Source organism: Anarhichas minor, unplaced genomic scaffold (genome assembly GCF_050575085.1).
Source record: "Anarhichas minor isolate MPS153535 unplaced genomic scaffold, ASM5057508v1 ptg000042l, whole genome shotgun sequence".
NCBI classification, from domain to species: Eukaryota; Metazoa; Chordata; class Actinopteri; order Perciformes; family Anarhichadidae; genus Anarhichas; species Anarhichas minor.
Genome location: NW_027466488.1, coordinates 7,057,434 through 7,076,369, shown reverse-complemented (window position 1 = coordinate 7,076,369; position 18,936 = coordinate 7,057,434). Strand labels below are relative to the sequence as shown.

General features: G+C 40.0%; 1 protein-coding gene across 1 annotated transcript in view; it reads left to right on the top strand.

Annotated features, from left to right (window-relative positions):
- The window catches only part of ush2a (Usher syndrome 2A (autosomal recessive, mild)), a 193,846-nt gene that overhangs the window by 22,887 nt on the left and 152,023 nt on the right, over positions 1–18,936 (top strand). Inside the window, exons 6-12 of the mRNA XM_076110215.1 lie at positions 649–712; positions 1,530–1,631; positions 1,846–2,035; positions 3,548–3,762; positions 7,153–7,374; positions 9,596–9,689; positions 17,324–17,519. Coding sequence (XP_075966330.1) covers positions 649–712; positions 1,530–1,631; positions 1,846–2,035; positions 3,548–3,762; positions 7,153–7,374; positions 9,596–9,689; positions 17,324–17,519 — 1,083 coding nt within the window. The remainder of the gene's footprint in view (positions 1–648; positions 713–1,529; positions 1,632–1,845; positions 2,036–3,547; positions 3,763–7,152; positions 7,375–9,595; positions 9,690–17,323; positions 17,520–18,936) is intronic.

The window sequence follows — 18,936 nt, the reverse complement described above, 5'->3', positions numbered from 1 at the left end:
AGAAAAATGCCCCAAATTAGCTTGTTCCAGTCTCTCATATATGGACATTTTCATAATTTCCCAACTACTTGTTTCCTACTTTGAAGACATCATTCTGGGCTCTGTGTGATGGGCATTTCTTATAGACCACACAATATATCAGTGAATCAACAGTGTATTTGGCAGATTATCCAATAATGAAAATAATAGTTATTTGGATTTAAATCCACCTGAATGTATCGACATAAAATGTCCAGAACAGACATAGGTTTTGAATAAAGGACCATCTACAGAAAAGACACAGTTAAAAGAAGGAGCGAGGAAACACACTTTGGGTTCATCTTTCTTTATCTTTCTGTCTAACTTGGTTATCCCTAGAGCCTAGACAGACCTGGTTTGGCCCCGGCCTCAAACCAAGCTAATGAATTTGTCCTTCTAAGCCCTTCTGCTCTCTAGTGGAAGCAAATGTAGACTGTGGCCGATCCTGTTTGTCTATGTATCATGAACTTGCCCCATTATAAGCAGCTGTGGGCAGCCGCACTCAGCTGCTATCAAGAAACTGATAAGATAATCTACTAAACACTGTGAAATCCTCTCACTCACTGCCTTCAGTACAAACCCATTAACACCCTCTTTATGTTCTTTTCTCCTCTCTCTTCATCTCTACAGGGTCTAATCAGTTCATTGGACGGATGCAGGACTTTAGATTTTATCCTGCCACTCTGACCAACAGGTGAGTTGGATAGAGTAAGTCGGTCAGACGGGTAATGAGCAGCTATGGGGAGAGAGAGGGAAAGGAATCAAAAGAGGGCCAAAGAATAGTATAATGAAAGGTTAGAAGATAAGGAAGGTAACCATGATTGACAAAGGAAAAGGAGGGAAAATGGTAGCTATGGACAGATTAAATAAAGGGCAGAAGGGACAGAAATGAGGAGAAATAGACAGAGGTACTGTATAGATTAAAGCCGCACGGAAAGGGGAGCTGTATGGAGCGATAAAGGGAAAGATGGTAAGAGGAAGGAAGTGGAAGGCTAATCGTTGCATCTTAAGATCCATACTGCTTCCAGAGGATTGTCCTGAGAATTCAATACAAGGCAATTAGTGTTATGCTTACTGGTGATGTACTGCACACAGTAAGGACTTGGAGCTTACAAGTTTCTCTCATCAAGATTGGGTTAGGATAAAATGAAAGATTGAGTTTCCTTTGATTTTCCAGTTTGCACTAAATGTTTAGTCAAAGGCCTGTCAACAGGTCTTGAGATTGTATCTCAAAATGTTATAAGTTATAAAAAAAAAGCCATGTTTGGTCACTGTCATTGTTGTTCATCCTCTTGATCACTGCACAGTTGAAATTGTATTAAGAATCCATACCCCATATTTTGGGAATCCTTGTGTTTTTTTCTTTTTCTTTTGATGCTTTAAATGTTTTTAATTTATTAGATGTTTGGTGCCTGGTGCCTTCCTCGTCCCAGTTTACTACACATATTATTATATTTTGCTTCAGTGTTGTATTATAGTTCGATATAATCTGCTGTTTCTTGTTTTAACAGGGAAATAGTGGAGGTGTACTCGGGGGCTCTGCCTGATCTCCATGCCCAGTCAGAGTGTCGCTGTCCTCCCAGTCACCCCAAAGTACACCCTTTAGTTGAGAGGTAAGGTATCATAACTTCTAACGTATATATATATATAAAAGTGAACTATATATTTAAACATTTCCATAGTGTACATTCTTTTGTATGTTGATGAGTCTGCCCTATGTTATTTCTTAATGTGTCTCTTAAGTTTCACTCTTCAGTTTTACTGTTGCAAAAGAAAAAGACCCTTTGGAACACTAACATACAGTTGAGATACTTTCTCCATTAACAGATACTGCATTCCCAATGGTGTTGAGGACACCACCAATGATAGAGTCTTAAGACTCAACCTTAATGCCCATCCACTAAGTTACATCAATGATCAGGACATGGGCACCACATGGCTTTCTAAGATCATGACCACACAGGAACTGGATGAAGGAGTCACTATTACCGTGGATTTGGCGAATGGACAATACCAGGTAACACATCCACACACACACACACGCAACCAAACACACATTATTGTTTTTCAACGATACTGACGGACTGATGGATAGATGGGCAATGTAAGCGACAAATACAATATAATAACTGGTCTATCTAAGTTCAGTTAACTGCGTGTACGTATCTACCGGACAGAAGAAAATTCATTTTTTATGATGTATGAAAAATGATTTTTCTTTGAGGTTGGTCCATGCAATATTTACACTCAATATTCAATTGGGAATGAATGCACAGTGTTGTAAACTTCTTGCCTTTATTTGGTCATCCTATGATAAATTAATGCAACAACATATGCAATCATGTTAAAGTATGTGTGAGGTGTTAATTAGCAGAATGTATGATTTAGAGGGCTAGAAGTTGCAATCAATATCTACAATTAATTTCATCCTTTTTATGTCACGAGATCCACGAGAAATCGTGGTCCAGGTTTTGGGCCAATGTCGTATCACATGTTTTGACCCAGTCGCATCAGCAGAAATGTGGGTTATTCTAGGTCATTGTATCTAAATGGTGTATCAGCTCGCTACCTGCTCATTCATTGTTCATTACTTTGGGTTAGACAGTCAACTGAAGTCCTTTTGTTGTGGAGTGTACAGTTGGAACGCTGTACAGCATCTATCTGCTTGCACCTGCGTGTGCAGTGAACAGTGGTTTCATCCTCTTTCTAAGCACTGCAGTGTGACAGACAGGAGGGCAGAGGGAGTGAGAGATATTGCTGGATTTGGGCGTTGTCGACACTGGGCCAAAATACTCGTCCCTCTTTTCTCTGAAGTGTGTATGTGAGTGTGGGCAGGATTTTGGGAGCTATCAGGACGTGGTAGCTCAACTCAAGTCCCCAGATAAAAGACACTTTCTGAAGTCCTGGTTGTGTGTGTGTGCGGGGGGGGGGGTTCGCGCTGCGCAGTGGTGGTGGCGGCTTAATGCGCTCCCTGCTGTGTAACCCAGTGTCCCAGCCCACACTGTAGTGGGGCAGATAACACTTAACACACATACCCACACAGACACGCGCAGGGTTTATGTGTTGTAGGAAACTACTTGTGTGTCTGTGTTTGTGTAAATATGTGTCTATTCGTTGTGTGAGGGCTGTCTGTTTTCAATTAAAACCCTTAATTATAATTTTAGGTCGTCCATACACAAACACAATAAATGACTTATGAGCAAAATTACGTTTTTAACATTTGTAAGACTGCACAAGTCCTGCCTTCAAAATGTGATTCATATCAACAGTCAGTAACTGACCAATATGTTTTAGTGTTTTGTCCATATCGTTACAAATTAGCAAAATGTCTTTATATAATGTGATGCGAAACACATTTCTTACTATGACCTTGAAAATGACAATAGAGATGAATAAATATGTCTGACACAGTATCAACAAAAACTGTACTCCACCATGGAAAGCTGTATCACATGCCTGTTATGGGTTGCAGTGCATTGTACAGGTGTACTTGTATTGCAAATCTAACATATACCCCCCTCTCCTCTAGATATTCTATGTTATACTACAGTTTGGTGCGCTCTTGCCTGAGTCGGTGCTGATCCAAAGACGAACGCTTGACCTCACAGAGCTTGAGAGTGGCACCTCTACTCAACAGCCCTGGTTGGACTGGCAATATATGGCCACAAACTGCAGTGTGTTTGAAATGCAAAACAACGGGCCTTTACTGAGACCAGACTCCGTCAACTGTCTGCAGCTGCCCAGGTAAGGTACCGTGTGTGAATGGCTGAGCGCGGTGGAAAATAGCCAGCATTATTGGCCTTACTGTTAAAAGACAAACAAATATTGTATACTGTAGATATTTTTTAGTTTACAGTTTACACAATCTGAGAAAATAATTTAAAAAGCCCAAAATGCTTTTCTTATCTACTGATACGCTAACACACTCATACGAACACTCATATGAACACACTAAGATGATTATATGTGTATTCCAAAAAAAAGAAGACACAAAATTTGACACTTTAGCCCTCTGAACCCGAAATCTGCCGACGGGATGGAAAAGCATCTTCTTTAAATAATCGCCCAAACTACACCGCTTGTCATAGCCAGAAGGTGTGAAAACTGTCATAATCGTCAGATTTTAATCTTTCCGAAGGTCCTTGAACACATCATATGTGAAGACCGCTACCAAAAGCAACCAAAACTAAGCTTAAAATGATATTTAATCAAAGATATTTTATTCTACATGACTCATTTTAAATATCGCCCCGAACAAACCGTTTGAAGTAACCAGATACCGTAAAAAGCATTTAATTCTGCGCTCCTAATCGCAACTAGGAAGCCATGATTGATTGGCTGAGACCAACAGTCCCTTGACAAATATTCCATGAAACTTCGTCTGTACTGCAGGAGAGGCTGTAAGTAGAGATTTAAAAATGTAAAGAGTTCGATGTACATAGCACATATAGCCAACTTTGGTAACACTTGTGGGCACTTGGAACAATGTTGGATATATAGATTAAGTTGTGTTTTTTTCTTTTTTATGATTTATGACATTGTAAATGTGTTATACTGCACAAAATACATTTTTGGGTTCTCTCTACTTGTAGCCATGGTTGTGCTGTTTCCATAGATGAGCAGGACTTGTAGTGAAAATCAAGGCCAGAGAGAGAAAACTATTACCCGGAGAGAAAAATGCCCCGAAACTGCTCGGGGTTGTACAAGGTGAAGGATCCTTTGTGGTTGCGACAATATTCACCTGAATCTTATAGTCATAAACTCGCTTTGAAAACCCTCCAAATTGAAGATAACACATATAGTTGCTCTGAGCGTAAAATAGGTTCATGAAAGGTTTTCCTTTCTGACTGGACATCAACTGGACAATAGCACATCCAGTGGTCATCAGGTTGGGCAAACATTTATTTAGTCCAGTGACTGTCATCAGTCAGATGAAGGTAAAGACTCTCTGGCCGAATTGATCATCCCATTTGAAACTCTCTTGGATCATCTCAATAAAAATAAACTGAAAATAAACTCTTCAAACAGTCTGTTCTTCTGTTTTGGGTATTCTCCCCATAGCAGAGCCACATGTTCTCGCTGTATGCTGTTGGGTGGTCATGGCCTCTTTAAGGCAGAGGAGATTACACAGAAATTACTGGCAAGACTAAATAAAGAAGTAGATGAACACACACAAACACATTTAAACACACATTTATGCACACACACACACACACACACATGTGTGTGTGTTGGTGCATGTACTAACATGCACAAAAGTCAAAATAGATCAATGGAAATCACACACAAAACACACATGTACAGTTAACACGCACACACACACACACACACGCTCTGGCAGGCTCACAGTGACTAGGTTTATAAAGCTACCCACCTACAGCGCTGCCTTGGCACATGAACGCTAACAGGCTTTCATTGGCACTTGATGGAGAACTGGCCTCGGAACATAGTCTCCACATACACACACACAATCTCACACACTACATCTTGGCATAGCTGCTTGTATCAAGGCCTTGTTGGCACTAGATGGAACAGGTATGAGTAGATCACAGATTATGAAGTCATTGCTTATTTTTCACTTGACTGACAAGTGATATCGCATACTGTGTTAGTTAAATTGGCATGAGAGCAATTGAGCCTCACATTGGCAACATGATAACACACTCTGTGACATTAGTGGTTGGTAATTTTATCAAAAAGGGCTCGGTCTTTGATCTTGATTTATGTTTTTTTTTCTCGCTATTTTTATTTAATTACGCAAGAGACATTGCCTCCTCTGAGGCCGCTCGAGTGTCTGGCAAGATAAATTTAGGCACGCCTCAGTCATTTTAGGTGTTTTCATATACCAGTCAATTACAGTACTGCTCCAGGAGAGCTGATCCATTTGCTTCTTGTCTAATGTACAGATAATCAGGTAAACTGGTATTTTTTTGTGAAATAAACTGCATTGCCCAAAGCTAAAAAAAAAAAAAAAAGGCAAGTGAAAGCTGGAACCAAGGGAATTTACAATACAGGCTGATCAATGGCTAACATTAAATTTGTTCTCATTTCTGTGGTGGAGTCTCGTTTTTCTTTAGCTATAGTCCTCACAGTAAAACAAGTATGTGTGGTGTGCAGTGGTATAGTGATCTCTATAAACAGATTCTGCATTCACACATAGAATCTGTAGGAAACTGGACAAGGATTTTTCATCTGAAGTGTTTTCCGATAATCAAGCTTTTACTGGTTTAAAATTAGCTTGTAAACGGGCTACTTGGGGACAAAATGCGATCGTACACGTCTTCTCTTAACTCCAACTGCAGTAAACAATAAGCAATGCATGGATAAGGAAGTCTTGGCCTGGATGTCTGCTGGTTTTACCAGAACCCCAATAGAACCGTGAGACAATGGGTTCTGAGATTGGTGGTGTAGTAAATTCAACACTTACAGCTGTGAAATTGCTGTTAATTCACAATTCATTTGAGAAAAACAGCTGAATTCAACAAAATGTCTGCAATAGAGCCATTGTACCTTTGTGGACTAAATTGATCTTGTTTACGTGATTTTGTTTGGCGTTCAGTGAGTGCAACGCTTTAAACTGCATGGTTTCTCCAGGAAACTGGTTAGCAAAGGTTGTAAGCTGCCATGAGGTGTGTTCAAAGCAAGTTTTATCCCCTTATCAATACGTAAACACTTCAAATTCAGACAAAGACACTAAACACAGACACAAAGGATGCAGCGCCAACAGCCTTATATTATGTATAAAACAATACGTGTGATATTGTGTACTCTGGGATTATTGTATGCCTAAAGTCAGTCCAACAAACACACACAGATACATACATATACAAGAGAAGTAGCCTGAATAAGTCTTAGAGCATTGCCTGAAGTCAAAGTAAAGGAGAGATAGGAAGATAGGTAGAGGTCAAAGCATAATAATAGTTGTTTTTGTCTTTGCCATAGCACTTGTGTTTTCTGTATTCTTTTCAGTACACTATTTACTAGCTGATACTGGACTTTTTTTTTTTTTACATATAACGTAAATGACTTGATTCTGATCCACTGATTGTTTTCTGTTTTTAGAATCGTTGTGACCTAGACACAAACCTAGACTAAATGAATGTTTAATGTGCGTTTATGTTTCTTTTGTCCCAGCGATGTTCCCTTCTCAGGAGGTAACATCATATTCAGCCTGCTGACCCCCGAGCCAAACCTCAGGCCAGGCTATAATGACTTCTACAACACTCCTGCCCTGCAGAAGATGGTACATGCCACCCAGGTCAGGATACACCTGAGTGGACAGTCCCACACCGTAGCAACCGGGGTGAACCAGCGACACAGATACTATGCCATCAATGAGGTCACCGTCAGTGGCAGGTGAGGAGTTGCACATATTTATCTCGAGATCCCTCTATGAGGATCTCATCCGCTTCTGAAAGTTGTTAATGGTGTTTGAATTGCAGCCATAGTAAATTATTTAATTGAATTGATCAATCTGTGGTGTGTTTTTGAAGAACTTGAATCGCACACAAAGAAGTAGAAATTTGAAATCTCATGCTTCAAATTTAGCTAAATATATCTTTAATATCTTAAAATGTTTCAAAACTGATATCCTGGCTTAACAATGACATATTTCTTTAAGTGTTTACAATAATACTCATTAATGTAGAAGAACCACTCTATGAAGCAGGATTCCGGTTTTGTTAGTTAACATTCACTCCTGGGACGGATCAGAAGTTCGATTCCCGTCTGGCCCGATCGTTTGCTGCATGTCATTGCTCTGCTCTCTTTACCCATATTCCTGTCTCTCTCCACTGTCGCTGTCACATACAGGCATAAAATAATCTCTAACAGTCCCTCCTGTCACTTGTCAACGGTTTATTTCAATGGCTTAATCGGTTGAAACACTTGAAGATCTTTTCAGTATTGATTTCTTAAAAATGTCTGAGCACAGTTCGACATCTCGAAAGATATTTCAGACTGTTAAGTCTCAGCAGAGCTTTCGGAGAGTAATTGTGAACACATCTCTTCATTAGACTGACAGAGTGACTGTTTTTTATGACTGTGGTAATTACAGGATTATGCAGGAGGCAATCATCTCTAACTCTTTCTCTCCCTCCCCCTCCCTCTAAGCTGTTTTAATTAGTAGCTTGTTACAGTGAAGTAGGAGAAACAGAGATTTAGAGCTGTGTGTCCGTCCTCTCTCCCCGTCTCCCCCCTCTCTCTTTCATTCTTCTTCCATCTCTCTATCTCTTCTCTTTTCATTCTTTTTAATGCATGTAAACAATCGTGTTGGCAAGAGAGAGAGCACACTCATAACCTGAGTGTGTGTGTCTTTGTCTGCTCTCATGAGCATCGTTTGTCCTACATGTTAGAACAAAGTCAAGTCCCTCTCATATTAAATTGCTGCATGATATTGTGGCGCAGAAATGTCATTAAAAATATTATTTTTCAGAACTCTCTAACCATTAAGTTTAACCATTACGTTTTTTTTGTGATTCCTGTTATTTTCTTATAGATAAACGCATAACTTAAACAAAACTGTTTGAAAATCATTACTTAACCTAACTTTTTTATTTTTATTTTTATTTTTTTTACAACAATACATACATTATATCTACAACAAGCTAATATCACAGTAGTGAAAATGCTACTGGTGCGCTGCTAAGAGTTAACGCCTCAGCTGGCCATGAAGGACTTCTCTGCTACCACATATGAGAACTACTGCACAAAAGACTTTGTCTTATGCTTCAGATTTTATTCAATCTAGCCAATTTGTAACAGAAAGTGGTATGACGAGAACACGAGGTGTAAGGATATACAGTGGGAAGAATGAAAGGAAGAAAAGCAACTGAATATCTGAATGATCCTCCACAGTGTGAATGGCTTACAGGCCCAGCCAGCCTTTCACACTATAGAGGGGCTTTTTAGAGGTGCAGTGAAAACACAATAATTCTTATTTTCAGGTGATTTAACACTAAATATATAAAAGTTAGTAATATTATATTCCATTTCTGCCAATAGACCGCCCTAAAAGCTACACACTGTTCCTTTAACATGCTACATACTGAGGACACCAGTCTTATTATTTAGTAGCCTTTTACAAAAAAATATAAAGGCTCAACTTTAGTGGATGTCGTATCTAGTTTCAAGCTTCACACAGTATTGAAATGAAGGGCTACGAAGAAGGAAATACGATTTTTAAATGTGAAAAAAATCATAAAGTCAGAAATAAAAAGGTCAGCGGTAAGATCATTTCTTTTCGTTTGAATTAATCATTATAGTCCACTGTTAATGTAGGAGAGAGTGTGTGTGTGTGAGAGAGAGAGACACAGGGCTACCTGTTATGTTACTCTGATAATTCTCAGGATGGCATTTATAAATGTTGAATGGGAACTTCTTAATGGCACTGCAGCAGTTCCATGGAGGAGGTGGCAACCGAAACTTTGATGGGGGGGGGGGGTGCTTTGTTGCTACTTTTAGTTTTTGTATTTTCATTGTGATCAGAATTTTTTTTTTTTTAAATCAAATTTGTAAAATGCAGTTTTGGGGACCTCTCAGTATCATCTTTCTCTCCTTGCCTCTGTCATCTGGCCAGATGTGAGTGTCACGGCCATGCAGACCACTGTGACACCAGCGTGACGCCCTACCGCTGTCTGTGTCTGCCTGAGAGCCACACGGAGGGAAACCATGTGAGTACACACAAAGGCTTGTACACTATTTGTAATATGTACTGTACCTCATTTGTAAGTGTGGTGTTGGACCTCACGCACCCTTTGTTAGTGTTGTATACAGTGGGTCATGTTAACACACACAAGTTCCACCTTTTTAAACATAAATGTATTACACTGCTTTGCTTTCTCTGGGTATTTTTATTCCAAATTATCAATATTAGTATTAGATCCAGATATTCAGTCTTTTCATTTCATTTTCAAGCACATGAACACTCACAGACACAAACACTGAGCACAGAGGAGCCCCCCTGGGGAGAGACTCCTCATGGTCTTAATTAAGCAGTTTCCTTGTTGACGACATAAAAGGAACACAAACCACATTTATTAGAACTCCTTCCTTGTAAAATATTATTTTCCTTCTTTTTATTTTAGTTTCTAATTTGCTGAGAAATTGATTAAGTGCCATTATTAACTGGCATGCTTTCGGACACATGCTGTTGACCTGCAGTGCCAGGCGGTTCTGCTTTGAACCTGACATTTTGGACGGCTATCAGTGCGGTCAGACTGCTAAATCAGGCAATACACTTTATGCTGTTAGCGTTGTAAATAACTGACAGCTTACATCAGCCTTGTTGGCACAGGACTGCTGTAAGGGTTGTGTGATTTATGATAGCTGAATATGTGGTGTCTCAGACATTTTCAATTAGATTTACAACTTCTCTATTCTAAAACTCTAATGTAGTCTAATAGTCTTCACTTGCTTTTGCATTGACTTGCTTTGTGGCGAAGAAAAGATTCAGTTAAACCTAGAAAGACTGTAACTGAGCTGTCTGAATGCTGATTAAGAAATTTAAATGTTGTTTGTTTTTGTGTTCACAAAATGATATAGTTGGAGAGACAAAGGCCTTGGATTGAGTTTGGAGTCTGTGTAAATTAATGTAATCCTGCGTAAACCAGCTGTTAGTGCATAATGGTTTACACTTGGGCTAAGATATCATGATTGGGTTAATTATTTGGAATTTAAAAGCATCTTTCACACTAGATTGTGTTTGTTTCTGGTCACAGTTACCTCTTTAAGTTTGTGGCATCACGAGTTAAACCAAAAGTACTCACACAAAGCGAGTATTCACACTGCGGTGTGCTGCAGGATGTTGGCTTATAATTTGATTTCAGCCTAGTTTGATGTTAACCATCACCTCAGGAGCAGGCCTTCGCTTGCAACAAAGCTAATGCAACTTGCCAGGTAATAGTAGGCATCACCCCAAAGAAACCTCTCGTCGCTCAGCAGTGAAAAGTTCAGTGTGACTGCTCCACCTCACCGTAGCACAGGACAGCCTGCATTATTCACTACCTATGTATCATTCATACACACTCTCTATTAGTGTGTGTGTGTGTGTTAGACAGAGGCGACAGGACATCGGTCTGTCAACCAGCAGCTGTTCAATTGCTTGTCTTGCGTACTCTCAAACTCAAATGGCAAACACCCTCCTACGCACACCCTTCATTTAATAGTTTTTGTCTTATATGAACTCCAGACTAAAATAAAAGTTGTCATAGAAGGCGCTCCTCCCCCCCACACACACACACAGACACAAAATAATTAAACATTGTCAGGTTCATGCTATCTTGCAGACAAAATATATATATTCCTGCCCCTCTCTTTCTCAGCCTATTTCTCTTTTTATTCACCACTTTCCTCTCTCTAGGTCCCTGTCCCACCTCCATCCACTTTTCTTTGACGATCTCTCTCTCTTTCTCTTTCTCTCTCTCTCTCTCTCTCTCTCTCTCTCTCATACTCTGTCTTTCTCTCTTTCTCTCTCTCTCTCTCTCTCTCTCTCTTTCTCTCTCTCTCTCTCTCTCTCTCATACTCTGTCTTTCTCTCTTTCTCTCTCTCATACTCTGTCTTTCTCTCTTGGGTCTCAGTTTAAATAATGTCTCAAATCAACTACAACAATGACATTCCCTCAGCATGCATCTCTAATCAGCTCTCTTTCTCTCTCTGTTTGTCTTTCTCTTCATTTCACTCAGCCGTTGTCTCTACTCCCCCTCAATCTGTTTTGCCTCGCTATTTAAATATTTCATTCATTCCTGTTTGACTCTGTTTTTCATGCTCCATCCCTCTCTTTCCTCCATTTTCCTTACTGTCTCATGTCTTCCCATCCTCCAAATCTGTTTCTTTTCTTCTCACACTCGTACGTACAGCAGTTCTTTTGTGTTAGAGAGATGCATTGGAAATAACCAATATATATATATATTTGTGTGTGTGCTTGTGTGTATGTTTTATGTAAATGAATCTCTACTTGAGCTACGCTTCTGTGAAAGACTAATGTGTAAAAAAAAAGTGTGTGTGCCATACGTGTATGTGTCTATACAGAGTCCTTTTGCGTGATCATCTGTGCGTGTGCACGTGTGTGTGTCTCTGTGCACTTTTCTTCCAAACCTGTCCATGTCATCTCTCTGAGTGAATATTCAGGCCCTTTCTTCTGCCTCTGTAATATTGGAGCATAAAAGGCTGTGGGGAATATGAGCGTTTAATATTGCATGCCTTCTGTTGACTTGGATCGGCCGGGCACCATGACGGATGTTGTACTAATCTGCAGAATTTCCACAGTGACATTAAAGTGACAGAAATGCTCAGACATGTGTCAAGATGATCAACGGGGGCTTTGGAAGACACACACTTAAACTCTCTCACACGTACTTAAACACACATGCACAGAAACACACACACACTCGCCCACTTTCTCACTCTTTTGATTCTTTCTTATGTGCACTCTGTGTCAGAGTTGATCTCTCATTCTGTCACTCCGTCTCTGTAAGTCTCTCACCAACTGATGGATTCATTCATGTCGGAAAGCTATATCATATATTGTATTGTACATCACGTCACACGCTGCATTTTCTGTTGTACAATTAGAGTTGTTCCGATACCAATACCCGTGTCTGAAATGCCTCCAAAACAGCCTAAAATACTGGATGGGTATCGAGTCTGTGCACAGATCCGATATCACGTCATCATTTAATTTATCAACTCATTTACACCACACAGGTACTACAACACGTGTCACCCGCTTCCTGATCCCTACATCCTGCCCAATCTGTACTGCACATGTGCAAACTAGTACTACTAACCTGTGGTTAAACAATCTTTTGATAATGCTTTATAATGAACAACAAATGGGCAGCCCAGTCCTGCTTGACTGAATAACGGAGCTAACAGCTGTTAAGGGGGGTTGGGTTGAGTTACATTGCGATGCGTTCAAGCTCTATTCAGAATGAGTATTTAATGTATCATGTTGTGTTCAAATGTAATCTTAAACGTAACATTTCGTTTTTGGTGAGAAACTTGAAAAAATACAGTTGTTTGAAGGAGATGTTTTCACAGCGATATAAAATATTGGAGACGGATTTGTGACCTGTTGTGTTGTTTTGACTTTTGTTGTTTGTTACGCACTGGTATTGGATCGGTACTTGGTATCGGTCAAGATATAAGTTTATGTATCGGAGTCGAGAAGGAAAAAATTGTATCGGAACATGTCTATGTACAATAGGGCCGTCCTCCACCAAAGAACTTCCTCGTCGACTAACACTAAGCGATTAGCTGATTGAATCGACAGATCTCTAAAACTGAGTTTCTACACAACAAATCATGCAAAAGCACCACTTTAAATCGAGTGTTGATGACTAATGACTAAAACGACCGAGAAGAGGGAGCAGCTCTAATGTACAATGATGCTGTTATTTGACGGTTCAGAATAGAGTTTTTGGGGGATTCAATGTTTTCTGATATTAGTGTTACAGAAAATATATCATCATGGTGGGAAGTAAAAACCATCCACACTACCTCTCTTTTAAGCCAGCTTGTGTGTTTTTTGCTCCAGAGGGGCTAGTTGCATCAGGCTGATTTGACATCATTTAACAACTTGTCTGAATGTTTCCGTGTGTGCGTGTGTATGTGTGTTTATGTGAATTTTAACAAGAATTGTTGTTTGGTGTGTGTATATGTTTTAATTCAAAAAAGGCCCACTGTATGTGTGCTTCTGTGTTTCCATCTGTGCGAGTGTCATAGATGTTGATGGCTAGTGACGTTAAGTAGCGTTATCCAGGATCTCTGTTGCCAAAGTCTGCCTCAGCAGCAGATTTTCACCTACGCTGGGGTTAACCGGGTTAACTTCAGATACAAACAGCACCGGTGTGTACACACCAACATGCTCACACACACGCCAGTGGCACGACCTTTCCAGTGAGAGCGTGAAATTGGTCATGGTATTTAGGATAAGATGAGTTGCCCCAGCAGATTAACATGTGCGCGCACACACACACACACACACACACACACACACACACACACACAGGTGCTTGTGACAGGCCATCTGAATGTCCACATATCCATTAGAGTAGGCTCCACACTCAGCAGGTTTTGTCAAAACATTCAGAGTGAAAATAAGATGTTCTGAATTCGGGAAACCCCCCCCAGTCTGTCGTGTCTCTCTTTGTTTAATCTGTTGCATTGTGATTTGTCATGTGTGTTGGTAACATACAGCCAAAGAGTCAAAAGTAAGACTATCGATTAGTGACAGAGGTGCCTTATCATCAGCAGAACTAAGTGAATAACTCTGCTTGGTAATGATCTTCTTAGCTACAGTATAATGTTGGAAAGGACTGGCTATTGGCAGAATAATAAAAGCAATAGAATAAAATCCATGAACACTCAATCTACAGTATGCGCCGTCCTTTTTTTGCTGCTGGTACTGTGTGCAGATGATGGAGCGCCGTCAAAACCTTTTGTATGAAGAAGAGAATGAACGTGTGCCGTTTTCTTTCAACTCCCAAACACCAGTCCCTCGACTAATTAGCAGGCTGGGAGAGAGGGAAGGTAACGCAATGTTGAATGAAAAGAGAAGGAGGAAAAAATCCTCTCCCTTTCATTTGGTATGGTAATATTTCCTGCTCACATACTCACCGAGGCTATGAGAACAAGCAGTTGGGGGACGGCGGAGAAAGGGGGAAGCGAGTGAGGAAAGGGAGAGGTGGGAAGCCCGGAGAGATGTACAGAGTGATTTGTTTTCAGAAAGAGAGCAGATAGAAGAGGAAGGAAGGGTGGGAAGAACGAGAAGGCACAGAGGTAGAGGAGACGAAAGAGGAATGAAAAAGGAGGGAGATATAGGAGAGGAGAACCCACTACATCTCGCTCTTCAACTCATCCCCAGCGGATGAGACGAAGAGTGAGATGTAGTCAGAGCTTTCTGTTCGAAGTGCAGAAAGAAAAGTACCTTTTGATATGTGAAACGTTTTGGGGCACAGAGCCGCAGACAGACATACAGGCAACCACAAAGACAGATGGGCAGAAAGGGAAAAGCAGCACGGACAAACAGGGAGGCAGGACGTTTCTGTAGGTATGACATTAGATAGAATTGAAGCCAAACGGCAAGACAGACAGACTAACAAACAGTAACATGCAAACATGCCAACACTCCTGTGGAATTACATGTCCCAAGACACTCCCTCGTGTGTGTGTGTGTGTAGAGGTCTTTACACGCTTGTTTATTTTTGTCTCATGTGTGTCGGTTTGTGTTTGCATACATCATGTCTCTAGAGAATCTCCTGCTGCTTCATTAGATCCTGTTAATAATCACCCAACAGGGTATAAGTGCTCTGGCTACATACACATACACACGTACACACACACACACACACACACACACACACACAAATATACAGATAGGTAAACCCTTCTCTTTACATTCCTTTGAGAGGAGGTGTATTTGTCTTCTTAAATATTCTTTGTAAATAAGCAGACAGTCCACTTTTCCCTGCTGTTTTCAAAATTGTTCTTTGTTTGTCATGTGTTGCCACCACAGCAACAAAGTTTAGAGATAATGTCAAATTAGAAGAATGCATTTTCTGTCGCGCAATCATGAAAGTATACGCACATACGATACACATTCCAGCTGACGGTGAAGAAGACGACTGCAACCTTGCGAATGCTTTATGATGACAGAAATACATTTCTTTGATTTAAAGGATTTAAAGGATGGCTTTCTTTGATTTAAAGGATGGCTTTCATGTCTCTTAATCAACCTTAATGTTAAAGCACTTTGAAACAATTACAGACCAGATGTCATAATTAGTGCTGGGCAATGATTAAAATATTTAATCGCGATTTTGCGATTAATCGCATTGTTATGGCAAAGTTCAATAATGAATTCAAAAGTAGTGTATTGCGCACTTTTCTTTTAAAAGTACTGCTATATGAACAAAAGGGCAATACCATTTGGTTCACGAGATGCAGGTAGCATGTTTTATATACAAAATGCATTTTGGTGAGAAAGACTGAATATTTGTATAACTCCACAAGGGGCCATAACAGAAATAGGTGTTAACTGTTGCGTACGATATTGTGTGTTTGTACATGTTTCGTCTTGAGCCTTGTGTCGTGTTTGTCTTCTTCACTCACTAAGATAAATTCTTATTTTTGATCTCTTTGTCTTCTTCTTTCTCTGCCCCGCATCTCTTGCTCACACACTTGTTGAATGTTTTTTCTGTGTGTTTCTTGTCTCTCTGTCCCTCCAGTCTTAATATTTAAAACACAAAGGGATTTTCCTCATTTCTGCTCACATCAGTTTCCTTCATTTCCCCCTACCTCCTCTCCGTTTTCTCTCATATACAAAGTAGGAGCCTTTCCCTCTATTTCCATCTACACCCATCCCCTCCCCCTCTTTTCCCCCTGCCTTCCCCCCTCCTCTGTGTGTCATACATAATGGGCCCAGTGCAGGTCTGCATGTGTCACACATGGGAGGAACTCCTGTGTTTTTTAATACATTTTTAATCCAGCCATTTGATGCCCCCCTTGTCCACCATAATTTGTACTGACTGCTGAACAAAATCAAAGGGCTTGTACTTGCTGCTTCCCGCCTCTGCTGCTCTCTGCTACAGAAAAATGCATTTTTTATATCACTTTTTTTCCCTTCCTCCCTCCCCTACACACATCTTGGTATGTTTATTTTGACATGAAAGTGGGCCTGTGTGAGAGCCCTGGCTGTTGCAAGTCACTCCTCATTAGCAGTCTGATTTCCCTATGCTGTGTGTGTGAGAACGCACTGGCTCTTTATTATATAGTAGAGAATACCTCTGTTTTCTATTCAGTTATGTGTATTATTCTTCCCTCTCTTTAGATTTAGAGTTGCATGGGCCACTGATTTTTCTGTCTCCATGTCTCCCCCTCTCTCTCATTCTGTGCCTTTCTTCCTCACTGTGTCTGTCTCATTCTCTTTCTTTGTTCCATGAAAGCAAGTATTTCACTTGTCATGGGACCATTTTTCTATGTACACAGTTTTTTTTCAGGAAGTGTACAGTTTATGACACTTCTTTTATGCCTTTGCTTACTACCAATGATAGTATACATTACTAATCTCTTGTCAAATGATGTGGTTTTTTTACCACAAAGGCTGTAATTCATTTATAGGTAATATATCCATGAAAACTTGCTTTTATGATTGCAGTCGTTAGTGTTTTAACTAGGTCTGATTACTTCAGAAACTCTTTCTGCGAGCTGTTTAGTAATTGGGTAAGCACTAATAACAATGTTGTTGTGGTATAAATAAAGAAATGTATGTCTGTACTAATATACAGTATGTGACTGTCTTCAACAGTGCCAGCGTTGTGCGCCCCTCTACAATGACAAGCCATTCAAGTCAGGTGACCAGCTCCAGCCTATGAACTGCCGGTCTTGTCAGTGTCATGGCCACGCCCCCACCTGTCATTATGATGTCAGAGCCGATGACCAGCCAGATGAGCACTATCGAGGAGGAGGAGGCGTCTGTGACAACTGCATGCACAACACCACGGGTAAAGTTTTAGCAACAAAAGATAGCTAATTATCTTTTCACATTTCATAATATCTAAATGTGTCATTTAAAGGATGGCTTTCATGTCTCTTAATCAACCTTAATGTTAAAGCACTTTGAAACAATTACAGACCAGATGTCATAATTAGTGCTGGGCAATGATTAAAATATTTAATCGCGATTTTGCGATTAATCGCATTGTTATGGCAAAGTTCAATAATGAATTCAAAAGTAGTGTATTGCGCACTTTTCTTTTAAAAGTACTGCTATATGAACAAAAGGGCAATACCATTTGGTTCACGAGATGCAGGTAGCATGTTTTATACTTAATGTGAATATAATTCATACTTTGTTGGCATCTTATTCTGAAAACCGGATGTTCGTCTGAAGAAACCGGATGTTGTCTCACGTTAATCTTTCCGCTAACTTTCAAAGTCCTTCGCTCGCTCCCGATCTGTGCCGTTTCAATGCGTTTACCGTGAATTTCAGCATATAGGTGCACTAAAGTGTAAGTGTCTGCTGAGTTGACCGCGGAGATCTGAGTGTCTGCTGACTTTACCGCAGCGATGTCCAGTAGTCTCCAGGGAGAGCAACAGCTGGTGCAGCTTCTCTCTTTATTTCTGCCCCCCCTCGACCAGAAGCGGAAGTTGCCTTTTCTCTACGGCAACGCTGAAGGGACATCATATCTCCAATACAAAACGATAAACATGAGACAATCTGTTACAATAATAATAAATTAAAAATACTTACCTGTTTTTTGTTGTTGTTGTTTTTTAATTATTATTATTATTATTATTATTATTTTTTTCATCTCAAAAGGCTCAAGGACACACACACACACACACACACACACACACACACACACAACTGACTATAGGATGTTTGCTGGCTTTTATCCCACTGTTCTTGTCATCCTCTTGTTGTTATGTATATGTATTGTCTCTTGTCTTTCAAGAGTCTTGTCTTGTCTTGTCTTTTTTTTTTTTTTGCGTTAACGCGCGATAAAATAATTGTCGGCGTTAATGAATGCGTTAACGCGAAATGAACGCGTTAACTTGCCCAGCACTAGTCATAATCCTTCAGATGTTACTTCTATCATTACAGGATGTTGAGCTGGAAAATGTCTATGCTGAAATGTGAACTTTTTTAGTATTTTTAATCAGCCATGTAAAGAGAGATGGTAACTGTCGTAGTAAGTGTACTGTAAGTGAGAGTGGGATTTATGTAAAAACAGATACAGACAAATACAGTTTGGGGGGTGGTCATGGAGTGGTCATGCTTCTTATGTAATGACATATTGTCACATGATGTGTGTCAGTCAGATTTACATGATGCTGTGAAACCACTTTTCCAATGAAGCAATGTGGTTTAAACCTGGACTTTGATCTCTCTTCATCCCTGCATGGTTTCTACCTGTT